Here is a 26,248-nt window from a genome sequence, read left to right as displayed (position 1 = left end):
GGGGCAGCTAGGTGGCACAGTGGATGGAGTGCCTGGCCTAGAGTTAAAAAGACATATCTTCGTGAGTTCAAATCTGGCCACAGATACTCACTAGCTGTGTGACCCTGGGTAAGTCACTTAGCCTGGTTTGCCTCATTTCCTCAACTGTAAAATGAGCTGGACAAGGAAATAGCAAACCTTTGCCAAGAGAACCCCAAATGGGATCATGAAGAGTCAGATGCCATTGACACACAAGTCAGGGACTATTTTGATTTTTGTTTTATTGATTGTCTATACTTATCAAAGTGATAGAAAAAGTGTTAATAATATAAATTAAACTTAAAAGTTCATCCCAGATACCCCCCCCCAAGAAAGCTGATTGTTAAACACTTACCAATACAGCTATGAATATATGGGTTGTGGTCTGCACATGTGGTGAGAAGACTCAAATGTACACCATCACAGAAATAATCATTAGTGTAAAATTAGAACCAATCCCAGTATTTTGCCATTATAATGAATCTTAGAGATTATCTTGGCCTGCCCAAGACATTTTATAAAAAATGAAAACTAGAGAGTGAAAGGAACTCACACAAGAACACAAAACTAATTGGCAGCAAAAATACAGTGCCACTCTCTCAGCTCTTTGATCTTTGGTCATTACACTGCACACAATATATTTTATACCTAACTTGGTCTGATTCCTTTCAAATAATTAAAGTAAAAGCACATAAGCAAAAAATGGACTTCCCCAAGTCTACTTTATGAAGTACTTTCTACTTTATGTCTTCCTTAGCTATGTGCAATGAATTAGGGGAAAGGAGGCTAGGAAATGTAAATCTATTTAACAATTAGAATTTGTAGTCTACAGACGGCTAATATAAATACCCAATTGATATGCGATTGCTAGTGTTTCTTAAGCAGCCCAGTATAGCCCTAGCTGACTTAGCTGTGAAAGGAGAAAGAGAAGAAGAGCTGAATCAGTACCCCAAAGAAAGGAAAAAGGATTCAAACATCACAAGCCCCACCCAGATAGAGGGGGATGGGAAACATGGTGTCAGCTGCGTTGGAATGATCTAGGAAGCAAGCCAAAAGAGTTTATTTTTTAATTAATCATGTACAGTACACCAGATAGCATCCTTGAAGATAAAGTAAACATTTTTTCAGAACTACATCAATTTTTGAGACCAGGCTTCTTTAATGGATTGTGTTTTTTTTAAAGTAGCTTGGCTTCTTACTACTTCCTAATTCAGGAATAGCTGCCTTTTTTTTTTTTTTTAAGTCTAGCCCTTTCTATCTTCACAATTCATCTTTTTTTGACCAATGCTCAGGTGACAGATACCTTTTTTTTAAAAAGTCCAAACCAGTTGTGAAAGATTACCTGGAAAAGAGATTAGATATCCTGATAGCCTTGAGAATCAAATACCAAATCATCTTTTGGAGTATTTAAAGCCCCTCACAACATGGCCCTCTCCTACTTTGCCAGTCTTTTTACACTTGACTTCTCCTCTCATCCTCTTAGGTTACAATGGGCCTCTGGCCACTCCTCAAGATGACCCTCTATGTTGTGACCTCATGCCTTCACTGGCTGTACCTTATACCTCTTCTCATCTTTACCTTTTACCTTCCTTGGTTTCCTTCAACACTTGGCTCGAATCTCAGAAAGCTTTTCATGCCCCCCTCCATATTATTTTATTAATTTCTACTTACTCTGTATATACGTTTTTATGTACTTAGTTACGGACATTTTGTCTCCCCATTAGAGTGTGAGATCCCTAAAGGCAAGGACTGTTTAGAGTACCTAAGCATACAGTAAGCACTTAATAAATTCTTGCTGATGGATTGACTGATTAGATAACAGGCTCAAAGATTCCTTCAGATGCTCCTTCACCATAATTCTTAGAAAACAATAGGGAAGAGCATCAGAGTCAACACTTGCCAAGTATTGATTGATACAACAAATCAGAGAATGTGGGAAATTTAAAAAGTAAATGTAAAAGTTTAATTTAGGGTCTAAATTCAATAAATGAGTGATTGGATGAAAAAAATTATTATTAAACATTTATTATTCAAAATAATCCTGGCTCTCAAGGGAGCTGACACTGGAATTGGGAGAGACAACATGGAAAAGAGAGTTTAGCTAAAGGAGACTGAAGGAAAGCCATGGTGGGAAGTGGACGGCAAGGCTCAGAGGTCATCAAGTTCTACAAATAGTTCAAATAACAATGCTTGGAAACTGCAGGTATGAGGTAGGGCAGGTAGTGGATAAATGAACCTGGAGGAGCTCAGGAGATTATGGCCAGGCTGCTGACAGGACTGCTGGTCTTCCATCTCACTCCCTATTGACTCCATTCAACCACGTGGTGAAAGCTCTCAAATAGCCCAGGTGAAGGAGGAAGACCTGGTAGGGAGGGGTACTCCCAGGGCTTGTAAGGTTTCTCACTGCCAGGTTGTCCCAGATAAGTCCTGGAATGGCCTGAGACTCAAGGAAGAGAGAAAGAAGGAAGGATGGTGGGATGGCACTCATGACAATATTTTATACTTTCAGTGGAACATATGTTATTGTTCAATAGAGGCAGATCTTAAGAGAAAGATATTAGCAAGCATGCACGTAGAAAGTTCACACCTCTTCTCCCTACCACTCTCCCCATCCCCCCCCAAGTCCAAGCAGTTTGGAGTATTTTACACAGTCCCTTGCCCCTTCTTTTTGCCCTTGAGAAAAAAAGGGAAAATGTTCACATAATGTAATAAGCAGGGATCACTGAGGCAGGAAGATGAATGGGGCTTCTGGAACGATACCCATTGAAGAGTGCAAGTCAGGCATCTAGGAGGAAGGGAGCCAGCTGCTAGCTGACCTCCAGATTCTGTAGGCAAGTTAGGAGCTGTAGAATCTGCAGTGCTCTGGGAGTGCCATGAAGTGGGCTGTGGAGCTGTGGAACCAAGAGCGAAGAGCAAGTGACAGTGGATCAGCCCAGGGACCCAGGAGAGCAGTACATGAGGGAGGTTAAGACTTGAGTAGTTAGGGCAGGGAATCTTACATTGATGAATGAATGAATGTATGAATGATGAAAAAAAATTTACCAAGCCCTTACTGTCTACCAAGCATAGTACTAATCATGGGGTATACAAATACAAAAGGGTCACTAGGTGGCACAGTGGATAGAATGCCAGGCCTAGAGTCAAGAGGACCCAAGTTCAAATTCAGCCTCTGACACTAGTCTGTGTGACCCTGGGCAAGTCACTTAACCCTGCCTGCCTCTGTTTCCCCATTTGTAAAATGAGCTGGAGAAATAAATGGCAAACCACTGCAGTATCTTTGCAAAGAAAACCCCAAATGGGGTCACAAAGAGTCTGATAGATCCGAAAATGACTGAGCAACATACAAATACAAAAGTAGAAAAAATCCAGACTCTTAGGGAGTTTGCATTTTAAGGAAGGGAAATAACAAGAACTGAAATTCCCTGGAAGGTGGGCCTTAATTATTTCTTTTCTAACTAATTTTTTTTATTATCAGTCCCCATTTTATTCAATCCACACCTTTTAACAAATCTGTTTTGTCTAGAGGCTTACTTAGTTTTTTATGTTCCTTAATGTTTCCTCATCCATAAATTCCTCTATACCAAATGATATTCCAGAACCTTCCTTCTTATATTTTATAGATATTTATTTAAGAGATACTTGTATGTGTATATGTGTATATACATACATACACACACATATACACACACAAATATCAAGGAGTTTGTCAGGGGAGACAACATGTAAATATATATTGATTGTATAACTTATATATCATACACATATAATTTTAGTATAAATTAATATTTGCTACATATAATATTTAAATGTATTGTTGTTCTGATTTTTTGTGACCCCATTTAAGGTTTTCTTGGCAAAAATACTAGGGTGGTTTGCCTTTTCCTTCTCATTTTACAAGTGAGGAAACTGAGACAAACAGGGTTAAATGACTTGCCTAGGGTTACACAGCCTAGTAAGTGTTCTGAGCCCAGATTTGAACTCTGGTCTTCTTAATTCCAGGCCTGTTGCTCTATCCACTAAGCACCTACCTCAATATGTATGTGTGTATAGAGGTATGTATCTGTATACACATGTGTTACCTCCCCTGATAAACTCCTTGATGACAGAAATTATTTCATTTTTTTGTCTTTATAAACCCAGCGCCTAGCACAGTACCTAGCATACAGCAGGCACTTAATAAATGCTTGCTGACTGACTGATGCAGAAACACTTCAAGAAATTAGATTTTTTTTAAAGTTCAGAGATATGATTGGTAAGATCTCATGGAGAGAGTCTCTCCTAAGGAAAATAGCTTGAAAGGCTCTAAAAAAAATTCCTAGAATATAATAATAAATGTTATTAAACATCTAAAGAAGTTACTGTGGCTATAGAACAATCTATTTGATCTGATCAGATTTTAAAAGGACTAGTACAAAGATGAAAGGCAAGGCATATAACCAAGAATGAACACAAAAGAGCATCAGCAACCTATAAAAATCACTACAACTCAGGATGAACAGACTTGTTAAAAAAAAGGAAAAGACAAAAAAAGGAAATAATCAAGAGCAGAAAGGCAAAAAAATTAAGAGGGACTGGGGGGAGCTTCCTGTGGAAAGTGGGATTTTAGTTGAAACTTAAAGGAATCCAAGAGACAGAGATAAGGAAGGAGAGTGTTTAGGCCTGGACGACAGCTGAGAAAATGCCTATAGCCAACAGATAGAGTGTCTTATTCAAGGAACAGGAAGGAGGCTAGGGTCACTGGATTGAATAATACAAGAAAGAGTGAAAGGAAGGTATGAGAGAATTGGAGAAGTATAGGTGAGTTAAGTTATAAAGGGCTTTGAACACCAAGCAGAATATTTTGTATTTGATCAGGAAAGGGAGAAGAAGCTAGGACTAGAAAGACCTGTGCCTTAGAAAAGTCACTTTGGTGTCTGAATGAAGGATGGATTGCAGTAAAAAGAATCTTGTGGTAGGATAGACAGACTAATCAGCAAACTATTGCAATAGTCTAAGTGAGAGGAAATAAGGATAGTGACAATGTCAGAGAAGAGAAGGGGGGCATATTCAAGAGATGCTGCAAAGGGGAAACTGACAGTCCTTGGCAGCAGACTGGATATGGGGGGTGAGAAACAGCAAGGAGTCAAGGAAGGAAGACACCTAGGTCATGAGTTTGAGGGACTGGGAGGATGGTGGCACCCTTGACAGTTAAATTTAAGGAAGTTTGGAAGCAAGGAGAATTTAGGGGAAAAGGTCATGAATTCAGTTTTGGACATGGTGAGATTAAGACATCTAAAATACATCTGATTTGAGATGTCTAAGGAAGTGGTGATCATTAGAAGCCTAGAAGGGTGGGGCGGCCCTGGAGTCAGAAGGACCTGAGTTCAAATTTGACCTCAGACATTTGACACACTTGCTGGCAGTGTGACCTTGGGCAGATCACTTAACCCCAGTTGCCCTGCCTTCCCCCCTCCAAAAAGCCAAAAAGAAAAAAAAAAAAGAAGCCTGAAAGGGTTTACTAAGAGCAAGTCATACTTGATTAACCTTATTTCCTTGTGTAATAGGGCTACTAAACTGGTAGATTAGGGAATCTTATAGATGCAATTTGTCTTGATTTCACCAAAGTATTTGAAAAAAAGAGTATCTCATAAGTTAGATTACAGTTAGAAGTTAAGTGGAATCACTGTTGTTTGAACAATAATTCCATAGAATACTATTTAAATGGATTGATGTTTACATGGAGAAAGGTCTGTATTATCAGGCTGTAACAGTCTCTAGAAGGTGATGCTATCCATTCATATGTGGAATGCATTTAATTAGATTGGCAGGTGATACAAAGATAGGAAGGCCAGCTAATATGGTGAATAAAAGAATCAAGATTCTTAAAATATCTTAATAAGATGAGTGGTGTGATGTGTATGCCCGAAATCCCTACTACTAGGAAAGCTGAGGACCTAGTGGATCACTTCAGTTTTGGACTTCTCAGTGACAGTAGAGTTAAAGCCAATTAACTATCTATACTAAACATTATGGGGAGCTTCTTGGAGCAAGAGACTATCAAGCTGCCTAAAGAGGAGTCTTAAGTCTTAAATCAGGAGCCTACAGAGCCTAATGGTCCCAGGTCAGAAATGCAACAGGTATAAGCTCCCATGGCTATTGTACTTCCATCCTGGGTTAGACAGGGAGATCCAGTCTCAAAATAAAATAAAATAAAATAATTTTTTAAAAAATGATCATGACTGGGGTGGCCAGGTAGCACAGCGAGTAAGATCACCAGCTCCAGTGTCAGGATTACCTGGTGATCGAATCCCCGGCTCAGACACTTAGCACCCACCCAGAAACACCTGGCCATGTAACCTTGAGCAAGTTACTTAACCTCAATTGCTTAAAAAAAATGATCATGACAAGATGCAAAGTTGAATCAAACTAAAATGAAATTTAAAAAGCTGTCCTTCACTTTGATTCAAAACAAACTCTACATGTCATAATAATAATAATAACAACAACAGTTAACATTTATATAGTGCTTAAAGTTTACTCCCAAGTTCAACATTCTATTCACTAGGGTAGGATAATTTACTTCCTCTCTTCCTCAGAGCTCAGGTGGTGTATTTCTCCTTTCCTAAGAGAATTTCCTGCTCCATCTAGGAGTTGCTGGTGGAGAAATGATCTTAATTCTTATCTCTTCATCTCTCTATCTGCCTTCCCTTCCAAAGGACAGCTGGGATGGATTATTGAAATCATCTGAAGTTGTTCTGTGAAACCTGTAGAAAAAGACTAGGGTACAACAATACCCAATTTTATATTGTGTCATGAGTCTTTTAGATACATAAAACAGTTAAGAACCCTTTAGGAATAAATCTCTTTTATGACATATATTATTGTTAGGGAAATCATTGCTTTAACCTAATAAAGAGCTCATCATGGATTTGACCACAATTAAAACACTTCCCTAGGTTAATTATTTCTGGTAACTAGTCAATAACACTGTCTAGCTGTGAGCTTCTCCTTCCTTCACCTTAGCTGCAGGAAACAAAAGAGACTACACATTGTGGGAGCAGGAGGGGATATAACACAGTTTCTGCTTGCTACAGTCCCATCTATGGCAGTTATTGTAACTCACTGGGAACACAAGTTCCTGGCTAGGAAGGCTGCTAACTGGTGGGCTTTAATACTTTTAATAGGCTAAGATGTGAACCCAATCCCTTTCCATTAACTTGGAAGGAAAGTTACTTTTGAGCCTTATAAATCTGTGTAAGGAGAAATAGTAGCTTAGCTTTGGGGAATGCCAGAAACGGCCATTCCTGGACCATTCTGGCAAAGAACTAGAGAAGTGAGAGGTCCCCAAAGGGAACCTGAGACCTTCATGTCAAGAAATAAATTATGACACAAGGTTGACCCTACTTTTTACATTTTTCAGAAAACTAAATCATATATCAGCTTACTGTTCCTTAGAATTGCATTGTCACACATTTAACAATTCAGCTTAACATCAATTCAGAAAAAAATAATGGTATGAACCACACACTATGGTAGGTGCTAGAGATACAAAGGCAAATAAAAACAATCCCTGACCTCAAAGAGCATTCTATGGGAACATGAGAGATACAGCAGGTACACAAAGAAGTCAACACAAAGTCTACGAAAAAATAAATACAAAATAAGTTGGTTTTTTTTGGGGGGAAGCAACAACTGGGAAATCTGGAAAGGCCTCAACTCATAAAGCACAGAAAGAAAATGGAACATATACATAGAATGTTTTCAAATTAGCCTTATGACCATTCACTGTCCCCTCTTCCATAAACTGAACTTCAAGTCAGAACTATAACTGCAGTTATAGATGGAAAAATCCACTGGGAGGGGGTGGCTAGGTGGCGCAGTAGGTAGAGCACAGGCCTTGGAGTCAGAAGGATCTGAGTTCAGATCTGACGCCAGATAATTAACACACACACACACACACACACACACACACACAAACTAGCCATGTGACCTTGGGCAAGTTACTTAACCCCAACTGCCCTCCAAAAAGCAAAAAAAAAAAAAAAAACCCACTGGGACGACATGATGAGGGGGCTCTCTTGCCATATGTAAATTAATTTTGCAAAAGTTCAGGGCATGAAAACTGTAAAAAGCTACCTAACTTGTTAAAATATAAAATTGAGCTATTCTTCCATAATCATCTCAAAGCTTTTTGATGCATAACAGAGTCTGAGTTTAATCTTAATCTCACACTTTAAATTTAATTTTTTAAAAATCTCTATTCAACAGTTCTACCAAGAAATAGGCAGGTGCTCATCAATTAGGCCTTAAAGGGAATCACTTAGGCTGTAATGTCAGTCAGACAGTGAAACTACTAGGCTAGATTCTAGGCTGTAGCTTGCAAATCTGATTTTATTTTCTTTTAATGGGAGTGTTGGTGGTAGGTGAGAAAGCTTTAAAGGGCTTTCTTTCTTTTTAAACAATTCAATCCAAAGTGGTACAAAGAAACAGAATTGATGAACATATATGGAATTTAGGCAGATTAGATGATTTTTGCCTAATGATATCCTTTAAAAGTCCTCAAATGCCATCTGATTTGCATAAAGACAGCTGAAACAGAAACATGAGACATTTCAGTTTTGTTCTATGGAAGACTTTCATGACTTTCAATGGTGGAGGTTGGGAAAGGGGCAAAGAGGCTGAAAAAGCCTTTGAAGAAATTTAAAAAGAGGATGAATGGTTTACTGAGGCCTGTTTCCTTCAAGGTAAGGAGTCTAACTAGATAACCTCTCAAAGACTTCTCCCAAGGCTAATCAGTCTGCCCATCAATATTTTAACAGTATTTTAGAATAATTTGTTTCCTTTGTAATCTTAAGTAATATATTTAAGGGGTCCATCACACACACACACACACACTGAAGATCCTCTGGCTCTAAAGTAATCTTTCTCAGACAAACTGGTTAGTAGGCAGTAACTTTTTTTTTTTTTAAGCAATCGGGGTTAAGTAACTTGCTCAAGGTTACATGGCTAGTTATTTCTGGGTGTGGTGCTAAGTATCTGAGCCCGGATTTGATCCCCAGGTCATCCTGACACTGGAGCCTGTGACTCTTACTCGCTGTGCTACCTGGCTGCCCAAGGCAGTAACTTTTATAATAATAATAAAAATAATGATAACAACAGGAATGATTACTGGCATTTATCTAGCCCTGTAAAGCTTTCTTAAGACGTTATATAGACTATTTCTTTTGAGTTTCACAACTCTGTACTTAAGGCAATATTATTCCTTTTTTAAGAAGGAATTTGAGGCTCATGTGACTTGTCCACTGTTGTATCAAACTTAGGTCTACCCAACTCCAAGTCTAATATGCTAGTATTCTGGGGCAGCCAAGTGGTACAGTGGATAGAGCACTGCACCTGGAGTCAGGAAGACTCATCTTCCAGAGTTCAAATCTGGCTTCAGACACTTCCTAACTGTGTGACCCTGGGCAAGTTCCTTAACCCTGTCTGCTTCAGTTCCTCATCTGTAAAATGAACTGGAGAAGGAAATGGCATACCATACCAGTGTTTCTGCCAAGAAAATCCCAAATGGAATCTTGAAGAGTAGGACACAACTGAAACAACTAAAAGCAACAACATTCTGGGCTGACTAACAGCCTTGGGGGAGAGATTTGGAGAGGTTAGAGTTGGAATCTTTGCCTTTAAGCAAGACTTAGCTATCCTGGTAAGATGGGAATTCATGTTCTTTTTCAATTCTTCCAAAGGTTTTTTTCAGCTTTTCTGCTTTTTCCAACCTCCACCATTGTCATGAAGTCTTCTTAGGACAAAAATTGAAATCCTGTTTGTCTTGTTTCTCAGTATACATATCTAGTCACTGCAGCATGCGGTCTATTTCTCCATAAAATCCAACCGGAGAAATGCTTTGCCACGTTAATATCAAACAGCAATGTATTTTGGTGGTAAAATGATAAATTTTCAAATTAGAAGATTCTCTCTATACAATTTGTATATCTTAGGGAAGGGGATAAGTAACTCAAGAAGACTAGTATTTTGTATGTAAATTAATATTTCACTGAATAAATTCACTTCAAAAAGATTCTAAATTCCTTGTGGGTGTGAAAAATTATCTTTAATAACCATTATGTTGAAGATTTAGAGTTTCCCTCAGCACTTCTTTCAAAGTTCTGAATTTAAGTTCAGCTTTTCTGCTGAAGGACATTTCTGATAATGAGATTACTTTGAGTCTCCTCATCTTGGTCAAACCCCAACTCAAGCTCAGAAGTAATTTAATCTAAGGTACAGAAGGCCCATTGTGTTCTCCTCAGGCTTGGGTGGAGACAGATTCTTCTCTCTTGGTAGCCCAAGGCTGGGAGTGGTCTGGTGTGGTTGGGGTACTTCCTCTGTCTGGAAATGAAATGGTGATGAAATGATATCAACCCCTGTTGAAAGGGCATATAAACTATACTTCTGAACTCCAAAATGAACTCAGTCCAGACTAGCTGCCTTTGGGAGCCCAGTCCCGGACTGCAGTTCCCATACAATGCTTGACTGCCAGCTTTGAAAGACAACTTCACCCTGTTTGTCTTTCTTAGACCAAACTCTTGGAGGTTGACACTGGGAACAAATTTCAAAGAATGATTCTGTTAACTCTGAAGATTTAATGGTGGCACTGGAACTAGAACTGAAAGTTCCCTGTTAATGATGCCTCTGAGAAAGGTAAATAAATAACTCCCCTGATTACCATTATAAGGGAAAAAAATTATACCTTTGATTTCAACACCTAGACTGGAATTTGCTCTGCAATTTATAGTTGCCTGGGGGCACAGAAAGGTTAAGTGATTTGTTCACAGTTCAACAGCCAGTATGTGTCAAATGTTGGATATGAACTGTGGACTTCCTCAAACTTAAGTCAGGTCTCTATTATTATTTTAGGCTGCCACTTGCTATACTCTTTGTCCTAAAAAAATATGACTATTTCAGTTTATATTTTTAGAGCCACTTCTGTTTATAGGCTACTCATTGTTCTGTGTTCTGAGCAGCACTGAAAGGTACCCACCTAAAAAAAGCTCTCTATATTGACTTCCCCTGGACTTGGTGTAAAATTCCTCCAATTAGAATTACTTCCCAAAGGTAAGGTCTTGTTTCTAATGGACCTGTTAAAATGCATGAAGATTTTTCTGTAAAACTCTCTATGAGTTTTATGTAAAACTCTTTAAGCCAGGAAAACTCAGGCAGGATTGCTGAAGACTAGCTGTTCAGGGACCACAGAAATAAAAGAGGAACCACCCCCTACCCCTACCTCATCCTCCTTGGGCTTCCTGTTAGGGATCTTTGTTGTAGATGTTAGGAATTCTATTTCTGTCTTCCTGACTAGGCCCCAAAGTAGTGGCATCAAAACTGAGACAAGATAGTGTAATCAGGGGATTTTAAAGTTGGAAAAGATTTTAGCAATTATCTAGTCTAGGGGTTCCTGATTATTTTTTTTGTCATGGACCCCTTTGGCAGAAGGTGAAACTTATGGTCTACTTTTCAAATTAATGTTTTTAAATGCATACATTTGGTGCATTGTAAACAGTGCAGTAAGGGAATCAGAGCTGGTTCTTAGTCCTGTGAACCTGAAGATATGAAAAGGAAATAAGCATTTATTAAGTACCTACTATATATTAGGCACCATGCTAAGCATTTTTAACAAATTATCTCATTGGATCTTCACAGCATCCCTGAAAGGTAGGTGCTATTATTATTTTCATTTTACAGTTGAGGAAACTGAGACAAAGTGGTGCCCCTAATTATTAGGATATATTTCTCTGTTGAAAGGGAAAAGCTTAAGTTCAATTTAACCAACAGTCTCTTCTTTCAAAGAAATTTATCTGAACTCAGAATAATAAACTATACTTTAGAAACAATAATGTATTTTCACAACTAGAATTAAAATTAAATTTCGACTACTTTTTAGCAAAAATCGTTGCCCACCCCCAAACTGAGGCAAGACATTATTAAATGTTTCCATACACAAGTCAACAATTAAGTTGGTTTTAGAACCTAGCTCTGCCACTTACTTTCTTTCTGGGCTTAGGAAAATTCATCTAACCACTCAACCACAGTTTTTCCATCTGTAAAATGAAGACTTTGGACTAGATTCAATTGAATAAGAAACACTTATTCATACTTAAATGGCCTCTGTGTTCCTTTCCAGTTGCAAAGCTATAAGCCTGTGAACTAGAGTTTGTGTTTTCTTTCCTCCTTCAGAAAAAGAGTTAGATAAATGTCTAAGATGGTGAATATGGCCAAATGAAAGATGCATTGTCCTATGTCAAGATCATTTATCTAGACTTAGTAACTGAAGGCAAAACAGGATTGAATAGCCATTGTTTTTTCCATATTGTCTGTTAGCACTAAACTGAACATCTCAAGAAGGGGACTTGCCCCTTCATTGTTTTTCTTCTTCTGAATACAGGAAAAACAAAACTCCTCTTATGACCCTCCCTTTACATACTTCCCTCTTATCCCTACCAACAAGTCTCCATTTATTCTCTCAGCTTTATTTTACCTGACACTAATATTACAGGTCTATTTCACCCTTGTGCCTCTCCTTCCATTTGCTAAATAGAGCTTTCTAAACTCTGGCCTCCTTAGACACCTCCCTCTGCAGTCATTTTCCTTCTCATTGGAATCACTTGCAATGACATTGTTTTTGGCCATGAACCATACCTATCATTCTTTTCTTTTTTTAGTACTTTTTAAAGGCTTTTTTTTAGTACTTTTCAAAGTATGTTTAGTACTTTCAAACCACTAGGTGGTTAATTTTTTATAAAAATTTGATAAATTCAAAGTAATCATTATGGGAAAAGTTATTACTTAACAGAGGGTTAAGGAGATGAACATGTTGAGTCCTCAGAAGCAAGCACTTGAAATTACCTAGTTCCTCTTACTAAGCATTCAGGACTGGAATGTGTACAGAAGGCTACCTAATCAACATTTGGAAGAGAATGATGTTACCTAAATAATAGCAATTGACATTTATGTAGCCTTTAAGATTTACAAAAAACTTGAGATGTCAAAATGTGCATATTTACCCATTCCTGTTCCAGCTGGTGTAATTTCTCTTGAAAAGATTTCCAGTGCCTTCTTCTGTTTGTGTTGTACTGCAAGCCAGAGAACAACCTCTCGGGGGCCCTGTTTACAAATGTCAGAAATTATTGAGCAGGTTATCCGAGAAAGTTCCAAGCACTATTGCATCCCACTCAAAGAGAATCATTGCTATAGTCTCCTAAGTATACATCCCTAGTTTGCAAGATTGCTGTATTGTATGATTATATAACAAAGGTAACAGTTTCCTAAATAACACCTTTTGAATCCACAGAAATTAACCATATGTTAACAATGATAGTTAACAGTTATATCATACTTTGAGGTTTACAAATCATTTTATGTGCATTGTTTTACTTGATTCTCACAATTCTATAAGATAGGCACTACAGCTATGCTTATTCCCATTTTACAGACTGGGAAACTAAAGCACAAAGAAATTTAAGTGCCCAGGGCCACCCAGTTAAGCACTTGCAACAGAATTTGAATCCAGGTTTACTTTACTCTGTAAAGCCAAGCATCAACAGCTTTCCAGAGGACTGAGGTTGTGAATACCTCTAAGGTTCTGATCACATAGTATAATGAACTCTATTTATTCAGCAATAAACTAAAGCAAAACATTCACAGAAACCAAAGTACAGTATTCACAATGTTATAACATAACAACTTATCACTAAAGTGGCCACATAGTTTTCACCAAAGTGGCCACATAGTTTTAAGCAAAAGATATCATTCAGTAAGTCCTTAACCCAATCCTCCTTAAGGGACACAAAGTACAAAGGTCTAAGTTTTCCACTCCTAGATCACATTGTCTTAATCTCTCAGTCAATCTTTCTTCCTGATTGGAGATTAGTTTCCAATCATACTTAAGGGGCACAAGGTGGAAAGTACAAAGTTCTCCCACCCCTAGATCACAGTAAATCATGATCTTGTCAGTCAGCACTAAGTACCCAAGGAGGGGTCTTTTCATCTTGGCTCAAGGCTGACTCCCAAATTCCACGGTTCTTCTTCTGTGGGTCTAGCCCCCTGGATTCACAGGCAAGCAACTCTCTCATCTAGCTCTTGTCCAGCTCCTCATCCAGTTCCCATTCCATATTGAAGCTCATAGTATCCAGAAACAAGGTGCTAAGTACTTCTTTGCTTGCCATTACATACTACAAGGCTAGGGTTCTACCCACTATACCAGACTACCTATAATTTACATTTGTGTATATGTATATATATATATATGTGTGTGTGTGTGTGTATTTATGTGTATGTGTGTATATATGTATGTATGTATATATTTATACCTTTATACCTTGAAACTTCACTCTGGTTCAAGTCTCCTTTTCTGTAAAATGGGGATGATTTAAATTATCTTCCCTATTTCTGCCTCTCATTGTCTCTGAGATTTGATAATAAAGTAACTAGACCAAAATAAGGTACATGGAAACATTTAAAAACCAGTTCATAATGATTTATCTCCTTCCTTGAAGCATACTTTTTTTTAAAACTCCATCTCAACAATCTACATTAAATTGGTTTCCAAGATATTCTCTCAATGTAAATTACATACCTGCTAATTATAGTCAATAAGTATAAATTACACCAATTACAGTGCCTGGAAACTAAAAGAACACATTATTTCTATGTAAAATAAAATATTTACACATTTACATCTGGTTCCTGTTTCTGGGTTTTATCAGGCATCAAATATTTCCCATACAGTTCTAAAGAGCCCTTATGTTTACATCTGATCCTTCCAAAATCCTTGTGTACAAAGTAACCCACAAGAATCTCTTAACCTTTTGGGTACTATAATCAAATGAAAGGAGTTTTAGATTCATTCCCTTTATAATCAAAATGTGTAAAACTTCTGGGTCTTCTTAAATCAAGGTGCTCTAAAAATGAGAAACCCTTAAAGTATTGCCTTGGTAATTGTTATGGCATGAAGTAAATAGAACATAGCTAGGTACAAAAGAGTTCAAATAATCGGAACTTATATGATCTATATTTGAATGGGGTAGGATGAAAAATAAGGGCCCTCATAAGGATTTATGGGAAGACATAGAAAAGAACTGCATGGTATGAGGACGTGAAGATGGGTTTCTATTTGTACCACTGGAACTTAGTACTGACACTGTTGAGAACACAGAGATATTGAAACAAAGTCTAACAGAAATGATTTATTTGTTCTCTTCTACAGCTTGATTAGTTTGTATTTCTATACTTTTAAGAGTTCAATTAATTTATTTTTAAATTAGAAGTCTTTTATGTTCTAAAAAATCACTTGATATTCAAATCAGACTCTCATATTAATCTTCTTAGTATCTCCCAAAGCACCTTAACCCATCTACAAGGAAGGTATTTGGTAGGAATCTGCTGAACAAATGAATTCCTCTCTGCATATTGTCAGTTTTAATTTTTTATTTCTAACCTAACTGAAATCTTCACACCCACACACACACCCACACACCCCCTCCACACACACACTTGAGATCCAGTTGTTAAAACTTTTCCAGCATGTCTCTTTGTGACACCATCGCTACCCTCAAGGAGTTTACATTCTAGTAGAATAATACAATATTACAAGGAGGTACACTGTAAGGTAGGGAAAGAGAACCTCCCAGACAAGTTGGTAAATACACTGAAACTCATTGGCTTCAATATGACAATGGGAATAAGAAAAGATGTTCAAGTGCGTGTGTGTGTGTGTGTGTGTGTGCATGTGTGTATGAAAAGATTTGTGTGTGTGAGAATTTCAGTGTGTGTGTGTTTGTATGTGTGTGTATTGAAAAATTATTTCAGCCAAAGTTTTATAGGCTTGTTGAACGAATGAATTGTTACATGGGATCTATAGGCACTTGAATGAGAGAAGCCATTCACCCAAGAGAGACTCCTAAGTGGCTCATGCCAGCTGTTTTCTGTTTTCATCTAACTACACAAAGGTTCAATTCTACACTTGGCCTACAATCCATCCTCTCACCCCTTCCTCCTCATTGAACCCTCCTCTCCTACCCCCAATGAACTGGATGTCATGGAAATGGCAGTGAGGTTCTGGAAGCTGGCACCTCTAACTAGGATAAGCAATGTCAGTCCCATAGCATAGTACTTCTCACACCATTGGCATGCAGTTTCATAACAGCAGGTGGTAACCCAGTGTCCCACTTCTATCCTGTCACCCTTGAGAATTTCATTCTGGATAAGAAGGCAATTACAGGGTTAACTTCAGTACTTGAACAGGCAGGAAGTTCCAGATTTCAAGCAATCTAGCAAGGGGCTATCATGTGCCTGCCTGTACTGCTACTTGTGCTGCTAACCTCATCAGCACCTGTACTGGTGCCAGAGTGTGGTCCCTTTGTACTCTAAGTCTTTTCTGAGCCAAGAGACCATTGCTCCAGATCTTGCCAATTATGCTAAATGTATTGGGCCAAGAGTCAAAATGTGCTCTCTTCTGGCACAAGACAGCACTGTGGGTCTTATGTACACAACTGAACTTAACTTCAACAGCAGCATAGAGAAAGGAACAGGCTGAATTACATTTGTGTAGCACTTTGCGGGATCACAAGTTGTTCCCCAACATTTTTACCCATCTTTTATTAACATCAATATTCTTCTGATAATGCTAAATGACTGCAAATTATGGAACTCCAGAAACTCTGAAGAACTAAACCTGCTGGTGACCCAAAATGCAATGGAGAGAATATGGTAGGGTTTAGTAGGCAGTAGTATGAATAATGTTCATTCAAGAGATGGCATGAAGGATACCATCAATGAAACGTATGATCAGCCTAGTCATCTAGTGACAGCAAAGTAGACAGAGGGAGAACCTGAGTGCTACATTTGTGCCAATGAGATTTTAAAGGAAGTCCCAGGGGCAGCTAGGTGGAGCAGGAGACAGGGCACTTGGCCCAGAGTCAGGAAGACTAATCTTCCTGAGTTCGAATTCAGCCTTAGACACTTATTAACTATGTGAACCTGGGCAATTCACCTGTTTACCTCAGTTTCCTCCTCTGGAAAATGAACTGGAGAAGGAAATGGCAAAACACTCCAAGAAGTCAAGAAAACCCCAGATGAGGTCACAAAGAGTCGAATATGACTGAAAAATGACTAAGCATTTAATAAATATTTATTGAATGAATGAGGACTAGGCACAGAGCTTAGTTGTGGTGATAAATGTAACTTCTATAGTCTCTTTCGTTTAATAACTGGAAATGTGCATGTGACTGGCAGGGACCTGACTGGTCTTAGTGTCTGCTCATTTTCAGAACAGCAATCACCATAGTCACTATAAACTTGGAAAACATCATAGATAAATATTTCAGGTAGAATTTCATGTGGTTATTTTAATGAAAACTACATATGTGAGATATAAGAACCTGCCTAAAATCAACCCCAATTATCTTATGCAATAAGAAGCAGAGAAGAAAAGAAAAAGCCTAGGCAGGTAGGTAATATTTAAATTAAAACTCACCCCTTTTAACAGAAATATAGATCAAAGCTATGCATGCTACAACAGAAATAATGCTACAAAATCTATTGCTATCTCAATACTTTTATATGTGGGATTGATTTCATCTTTAGTAAATTAGACAGAAACAAGGAATGGTTGGAAGATCTTGCTGTTAGCTACATCAGTGGACCTGGGACCCCATCAATGGGGGTACTTTGTCTAAATATGCAGAGAATAATCTGAGCACCACCAAGCAAATGAAGCTACTTACCCCACCTAGGCCGGCTCTTGCATGGGGCCCATATGTGTCTTCAGCTCCTAAAATCTGAATGTGAACAGCACTATAATCTTCCAACCCCAGCTCTTCAAACATAAGGCGAGTTCTACCAAACAAAAAAAAGTTCTCACTTTAAAAATACTAAAGAAACTATTGCAGAGCAGTATCCTCCCCCATCTCTTTGCTTGTGGTACCTGATGAGGCCAATAACCATGGTGAATGACAGAGTCAGAGATGCTGCCCCATTTGGAGACACTTGGGAAGTCTATACCCCTCTTAATCCCAGTAATTTCCATAGGTTCTTGCTATTTCTGGTGCCCCCCAAAGAACAAACTTTCTGCTTTTGGCCCTGGGCCCTAATTGGATTAACTTTTTCATCACTCAAGGATACCGCAACAGCAATGGGACCAAGAAAAATAGTAAAATCAAGCATTCTGGCTAAAAGATGCTACCATCTAACCCTCTGCCCTCTCAAAAGCTGAATATTGCCCCAGTTCCCTAGGCCTATACCCCTGCTACATCATCTTTTCATCTACCTTCATTCCTTCCTTTCAAAATGTTCCCACTTCATCCCTTCCTATCCTATTTCCTCCTCTATGCCACTGGAGGGAGAGGGGAGGGTTGTGACTTTAATCTTTTATTTTTCTTTTAGTTTGTAGCAGCTTTTGTAGCTATGACTTTCATAACATTAATTCTTTTGTGGCTCCTACATACTATAGTCCTCCATATATGTAAATATTTTTACAGTATAGTATTTACTCTATATTCTTCCATACATAATCTTTATATAGAGAAATATATATTTCTTTCCATGTATAGAATATATATGGAAGACTACTATATATGTGTGTATGTATATATTTGTGTGTGTGTATGCATACTATAGTATATGTAGTACTACACACACACACAACTGTAGTATATAGAAGCCACAAGATAACTCTCCCATCTACATGGCACTAAGCAAGACTATTAATATATTTAGTAAAGGCCCAAGAATACCTGGCAACCAGATATGAGAAAAAAAATTTAAGAGGATAGTAATGAAAATAATTAATGAGCCCAAAGAAACAAAGGAAAAAATATTTAAGCCTAGGGATTATTTAATTCAGAGAAGATAAGACTGGGGGGAGTGAAGGACAATCAATCAATCCACAGGTATTTATTTAGTGTTTATTATGTGCCAGGCCCAGGAGATACAAATAATCCCTGCTCTCAAAGAGTTTACATTCTATGGGGGAGAGAAGTACATAAAAATATATATACAGCATGTATAAAGTTAATAAATATGAACATATTGAAGTTGCCAAATGCAAGGACGTTTTGGATCAAGGGCATTAGCAGTTGGGGGATAGGAAAGGCATCTTGCAGAAGATGGTGCTTGAGCTGCATCTTAAATAAAGAGAGGCAGTTAAGGAGGGAGAGCATTCCAGGCACGTGTATAGAATGGCCAGTGAAAAGTCAGAGAGACAAGAGATGGGGTTTCATGTGTCAAAGAACACTTTATTTTGAGTGTTTTATTCAAAGATTTGCCTGGATCAAAGAACATGAGAGAAGAAGTAATGCCCAATGAGGTTGGAATGACAAGTTGGGGCCTGACTTTATAGAACTTTAAAAGTTAAATGGAGGAGTTGAAAATCTATCCTAGATGCCATAGGAAGCCACTGGAGTTAAATAGGGCAGTCACATAGCCAGAACTATGTATGAAGAAAACATAGCATCATTTTGTGGTATGCACTAGAGTAGGAAGAGATGAGGAAAGGCAATGAATGAGGATGTTATTGCAATAATAAAGGTGAGAGGTGATGAGGGTCTCAAATGTGTGAGTAAAAGAGATATTGTGGAGGTAGAAATGGCAAGATTTGGCAACTGATTAGATATGTGGGATGAGGAAGAGTGAAAAGTTGAGGATAATGCTAAGGTTACTAACCTGGAAGACTGGACGGATCATGATGCCTTTGACAGAAATAGGTCAGCTTGGACAAGGGGAAGGAAAGATAAAAGTTCACCTTTAGATATGCTTTGTTTAACATGTCTCTGAGACATCCCATTTGAAATGCCCAATTGAAACAGGCAATTGGGATAAAGGCCCGGCATTTAGAAGAGAGACAGACTGGATACATTGATGTGGGAGTCATCTTCACAGTTAAAATCATGGGAGCTGATGAAGTTATTAAGAGAGAGAGAGTTGAACAAGAAAAGAAGAGGGCCTAGGATAGGAACTAGTCAGAAGATCTCCATAGCATTCTCTAAATACACATCACATGACATACAAATCAGGCTCCTCAAATTCTGTTAAGGAGATGGTATGGATGATTTATTAGCATTGATATGAAAAAGATCTCTTGATTACAAATATGAGATTATGGGTTATGTTACCACAGGAGATTGTGAAATGCTAATCTCTGAATATTCTTGAGGGAAATAAAACTGGTTTTGTGTAACTGTAGTCCTGCTTTGAAACTTCAAGATAAAACTAAATGACCCTTCGGGATTTCTTTGGATGCTCCTAGAATTGTGTACAAATGTACATCCATATTTTGTCTCAAAGAATGTGTACTCTTGGACTATGAGAGGAAACATAGGTGTGCTTTCTCTATTAGGCTCATTCATGATAATGGTTTCTACTTTATTAAATTTAAATGATCACCATAAAGTCAGGTGGTTTGATCTCCCACTTGGGTGAAGTAAAAGTAATGGTTTTCTACTATGCTAAATTTAAATGATCACCATAAAGTCAAGTGGTTTGATCTCCCAGTTGGGTGAAGTAAAAGTAGTAAAAAGATTCTTGTCTGAAAATTTTATAGGGATGCCTTGTGTCTTCATGACAGAGTTTTAGAGCCAAAAGTGATCAGGCAGCTAGGTGGTTCAGTGGGTAGAGACTTGGGTCTGAAGTCAGGAAGCCCTCTATTCAAATATGACCTGAGATACTTACTTGCAGAGAATGCAGAATAACTGTGTGACCTTGGACAATTCACTTAAACCTCTGCCTCAGTTTTTTCAACTGTGATATGGAGATTACACTAGCACCTACCTCCCAGGATTGTTGTGAGGATCAAATGAGATATTATTTTAAAGCACTAAGCCTAGTGCCTGGCACAAAAGTAGATGATGTGTAAATACTAGCTATCATTATGATTATTAAACAAACCAAAAAAGAAAGAAAATGCATACCTCTGTATCAGACACCAACCTTCTCAAAATACTTTCAGCCGTCCGCCTTCCTTTCTCTGTGGCTCTTGGCCCTCCTATTGGACACACAGCAGTTGCTCTGAAACCATCCAGGTAAGAAGCACTTACCTATTGGCAAAATGTTATAAGATTAAACCAAGGCACTTATCTGTAGTTAATAATAAAGTGTCTCAGAATTGCAGTGCAGAAGAATCTTTGATTTATTCTAATAAAAAACAGTTTTTCCTAAACACAAACAGCAAGTCTCAAAGCTGCAAGATAGTGGTGTTGGGGTGATTTATTTGGTGGGGGGGTCTGATGTGTTTGGAAGACCATGAGCCTTATGGGGAAATATACCAGACTCTGAAAATAGTCATGTAAATAAGAGCTAAGCCCCACACATAGAAGTGATCTATTTGGGAAAGTATCTACTCATCTGCAAAACAAAAATTAGAAGCATAAAACTACCTTACCTGGATCAAAGACCATGAGAGAGGAAATAATGCCCAATGGGGTTGGAATGACAAGTTGGGGCCTGACTATAAAGGATTTTAAAAGCTAAATGAAGGAGTTGAAAATCTATCCTAGATGCCATAGGAAGCCACTGGAGTTGATTAAATAGGGCAGTCACATAGCCAGAACTATGTTTGAGGAAAACTACTTTGGAATCACTTTGTGGTATGCACTAGAGTAGGAAGAGATGAGGAAAGGAGATGAATTAGGATGTTATTGCAATAATAAAGGCAAGAGGTGATGAGAGCTTCAAAGGTTTTGGAAATTACCTAGAAGATGATACAGAGAAGGACTACATTAAAAGTTAATTAGCAGTTAAGCATTAATTTTTAAAATTCTATTGGACTAACAGTAGAAGCAAAAGAGAAAAACCAAAAATTTGTAAATGTTTCCATCAATTAAAAAAAGTGAACTGTGAGTCTGATTAACTTTACTGCTGAATTATTGCTTCTGAACTTAGTAAAAGTTTTAAAATGTTTCGTTGCTTTTACAGCTCTAAGAAAATCAAGCTTTTCTCTCTACTTGGTTCAATTATGTCCACCACTTTATAAATAATCTCAGTCCTTTACAAAAATCTTAATATACACTGATTAATTCATGTATTCCATACACTGTATGGTAAGGACATTTCAGATGCACATACTATGACCACTATGATGTTACTGTTCAGTGTAAAAAAATATTGCACAGACCAAGACATACATGAGCATCTACCACTAAAACTAAGTCTTAGAATGGAATATTAGAGCTGAGGTTCCAGGTTACAAAAATTAAACTCAACTCTGCTCCATAAAGATGACAAAGTCATAATATCCCTCAGAAATTGTTGAAATTCTTTGGTTTTACTATAAAGGTACTGAAGAGCAGTTAATTTCAATTTCTTCTAGAAGAAAGATACCTTTCACTGAAATGAAATCAATGAAATGGTTTTACCATTGTATACCTAATATATATTCAAACGGATACACATTAGTTGACAACAATTCGATTTAATTCAATAAGCATTTATTGAATTATCTACTACAAGGCACTGTGCTAGGCACTGGGGACACAAAAATAAAGTGAAAATTAGCCCCTGCCTTCAAAATGCTTTCATTATATTGTTTTAATGAATTAGAGATATCACTATTTAAATGGTGATTTGTGTACCACTTAGGATACTATGCTATATTGTATCTTTGGTGATGATGGTTTCATATTGGGAAATGTACCGATATAATCATAACAAATCAAAGTTGTCCATGACAATTTTATAAAAGCCTCTATGTCTGTTCCCTCTCCTTGTTAGTTCCTACATGAGAAAGAATATGATCAACCTTTTATGTACAACATTGTTTTTTATTTTCATTAACATTCTTAAATCATATTTGATAAAACCATCACTTTTTCCTCCTCTGGACACATGTATAAATGGAATTAAAATAAGAAAACCCATGTATTACATAGTGTTATAAAACAATGTTTATTATTAAAATCTTATGGGTTTTTTTGCATTCTTTTTATCAACTTCAAAAATTAGACATTATTTTCACTATCAAAAAATTGGGTATTCTCTGTACCACTATTTCTCAGTCTACCATAATTGCCTTCTCTTGGATTCCTGCTTCATTTTTGAATCATGGAAACATGGCTGTGCAGGCTAAAATAAATAAACTTTTCATTTCCACACTCCCAGCCCTTGCCAAACCAAAAGAAAAAAAAAACAGAAAGAAAAAGAAACCTGCACTCAGTAAGGCTCTGTGTATGCTATGGGGATTGCCAAAAGAATTGAGTAATTCACCAACAAATTTAGTCTATCATCATGCCCAACTGTGGAGAACACAGCAAAGAGTAATTTCACTTGGAAGGACATTCTCTAGAACAGTGCATTAGGCAATGGTAACAGAGGATGGAAACCATTTGTATCGAAAGACTTAGTCTACATTGCCAGTTTTCTCTTATACCAGTCCCCTTTACAGACTAGTCAAATTGTATTATCTCTAATTTCCAAAACACACTATGGGCTTTTCACAGCTTACCTGCTCTTATTTTAGATTGTTTCCTATACCAGGAATGTCCTCTAATGTCACCCATAGGTAATGTGACACAACATTGGACTCAAAGTATTCCAAGTCAATTTTTACCAATACATAAAGACATCTGTTTAATGGCTTTATCACACAAAACCATGCTCTTTGCAAATTTTAAAAATATTAGTTTACTCAAATCTAATGCATAATCTTACATAATGTAAGAGAACTGGTCTGTGTAAGCATTATCATTTAAATTCCTGACAAAAGAAAAAATTTTAAAAAAAGGAAAAATAAAGGAACCTTATAAGATGCAGAAGGAGCTGATCCCTTTGCTCTATTCACTTGCACGGCCCCACCTTTGATACCTAAATATTGAAAAGAAAAATTCAGCATCTATATTACACAGAACCTCTTTTAAATAAACATTATTCTTTTTAGGGACCATGGTTAAAATAAGCTCATACTAAAAATAAGAAGGAATGTTATTAGTATGTTTTTTTTACTCTTCTGTAAGGATTTACATTAGAGGCACAGACCTTATCAATGAGTCCTAGCTAGACAGGCTCTTTCATTTCTGGGTACAGTCTTGTGTCTTAGCATTATAGACCCTTGCAATGACTCTACCAGCCAGTAGTTGAAAAAGTTTTGACTTAAGGGTGTACTGGTAAATGTTTACCAGTTGGTTGTCTACGGGGGAAAATGTACATACAACACACTTTGAAGCTTAATTCACATTACTGACATTTTCTTCATCAATTTCTTAAGTCTTGACAATCAGCCAAACAATAAATCAAGGCTTGATTTATAGCATTTGTCACTTTCTAAGCTATAAATGATCATCCTGAAAATTTAGTATTTGGTTTTTGGGAGCATTATGAGCTGCCTCCAGCATACACACATTTGGACCAATCTTTGCTTCTTTCTACAGTGAACTGAAACAGAGTTAAGATCTTTAAATATCTTTTAATGAGTAGTTTCCATTACAGCTAGATCCCAGCTATCGTGAATAATGAATACTGTGAAGTGGTCACATTAGTCAAATTTACATACTTATTTCCATTGGGCTGAAACCAATAACCATATTTTACACAATTACAACTCCAAAAAGTGTAAAATTTGTATATGTGCAACTACTTCATGGGATGCACTAATCACACTAATCAAGACTAAGCTGTTTTTTTTTTTATGTAAACCAGGAATGATTAATACATCTCTCTTTGTGTTAAATAACACCTAAAATACCATAGAGGGTAATGTCAAATAGCATAAAAATATTTGACCTTAGATAGATAAGTGGCACTCTATTATACTCTTGGTCATATAATATGCACACCTTGCATAGCTATTTATTTTAAAGAGAAAAAAGGTGTCAGTTCACTGTTATTGTTTCTTATTAGATTAAAATAATAGTTCATCCTGGCTTACTGGGCACTATCTATAATAATCCCATTAATAAACCATTTCCATCATTCTCAAAATAATGGTCACAGAAGGCAATGTCTTTCTGACTCTAAGTAGTTTAATCTAAAGATTAAATCTAATCCAAAGATTACATCAAGAACATGGATATTTGACTAAGAACATTTTAAAAAGTTCCTTTTAGCAATGCCCAAGTCATTTCCCATTAGATTCCCCAATGAGGAGTAAAGGCTGCCCCAAACAACTTTGTGTCACAATTAATTATACTACAATACTACCAATGATCTTAAGTATTGACTTTGTTTCCAATTTACATTCTCTTTCTCCCTTTGACCTCTTTCTCTTCCCTCATTTCTCTCACTTCAAAACTTCAAGGATGGGGCTGTTAGGTGGTACAGTGAATACAGCACTAGCCCTGGAGTCAGGAGGACCTGAGTTCAAATCCAGCCTCAGACACTTAACACTTACTAGCCATGTGACCCTAGGCAAGTCACTTAACCCCAACTGCCCTCCAAAAAGAAAAAAAAAAACCTTCAAGGGACATTCATTTCCTTGGAGTAGGTGATCCATTCACCAACAGAGATTGCAACCACTTTGTGCCTTCAAAAACAATTTTCCTAAGTTGAAGTGGCCCAAAATTTGCCACCCTGTAAGTAGGCTAGTCAACAGATGATACAAATACGGTTTGTGACTAGGTGCATATGCAAAACCTTTCTAGCCTTGTAGGACTTTTCTGAGCTTGCATTCTACTAACAGTCTTTGAGAACCCAGGATCACTGCTAAATCATCATAAGGCACCAGGATAGGATTTTAGTGAAGGTTTACATATATCAAGTATTTAAAATATATAAACATATATAAATCAATCTTCACATCTATGTGTATAAATAGCTTATGTAAAAAAGACCTATGGATTGGTATGTTTACATGTCAATATGTACATATGCTCATATATGTATATAAATATATAGACATCCTATATATTTTAAAACAAGATGTCCATCAATTGAAACAAAGCAGCACCTCTTAGTTCAGATGTGAATTATATCCGAACAGCCGGGAGTACAATAAAATCAGTAACATAAACAATGGCAAGAGATAGCCTGCCCTGTTGTCTCTGTTGGACATGTCGAAGTACTTGCAACTAAAAATATTTGAGAAATCTGTCTATTTTCCATCTGTTACATTTCTCAAGGATAATTGAAAGTACATGTGAAAGTTTGTTTTAAGTTCGTTGTAAGTTCAATTATGTCATATCAGGTCATTTGTGAGCCAAAAGTTCATTGAGAGGTTATTTCCTAAAATAGGAGGGAGAGAGAGACAGAGAGAGACAGAGAGACAGAGAGAGAGAGAGAGAGA

General features: G+C 37.3%; 1 protein-coding gene across 3 annotated transcripts in view; it reads right to left on the bottom strand.

Annotated features, from left to right (window-relative positions):
* LOC138175178 (uncharacterized) overlaps nucleotides 1-26,248 on the bottom strand; it is a 150,115-nt gene that overhangs the window by 70,824 nt on the left and 53,043 nt on the right. For 2 of the 3 annotated variants that reach the window (XM_069105589.1, XM_069105588.1), the window contains 4 exons: nucleotides 23,771-23,835; nucleotides 20,968-21,074; nucleotides 17,769-17,880; nucleotides 13,050-13,149 (listed from right to left, as the gene is read on the bottom strand). In XM_069105589.1, coding sequence (XP_068961690.1) covers nucleotides 13,050-13,149; nucleotides 17,769-17,880; nucleotides 20,968-21,074; nucleotides 23,771-23,835 — 384 coding nt within the window. Of the gene's footprint in view, nucleotides 1-2,027; nucleotides 2,910-13,049; nucleotides 13,150-17,768; nucleotides 17,881-20,967; nucleotides 21,075-23,770; nucleotides 23,836-26,248 lie in introns of those variants that run through there. The other variant, XM_069105590.1, reaches the window with a different exon arrangement.

This window comes from Petaurus breviceps, unplaced genomic scaffold (genome assembly GCF_028583685.1).
Source record: "Petaurus breviceps papuanus isolate PSGF00001 unplaced genomic scaffold, PetGlider_PUasm1.0 76, whole genome shotgun sequence".
NCBI classification, from domain to species: Eukaryota; Metazoa; Chordata; class Mammalia; order Diprotodontia; family Petauridae; genus Petaurus; species Petaurus breviceps.
Note: the sequence above shows the minus strand (reverse complement) of the source record. Positions and strands in the feature narration are given on the sequence as shown.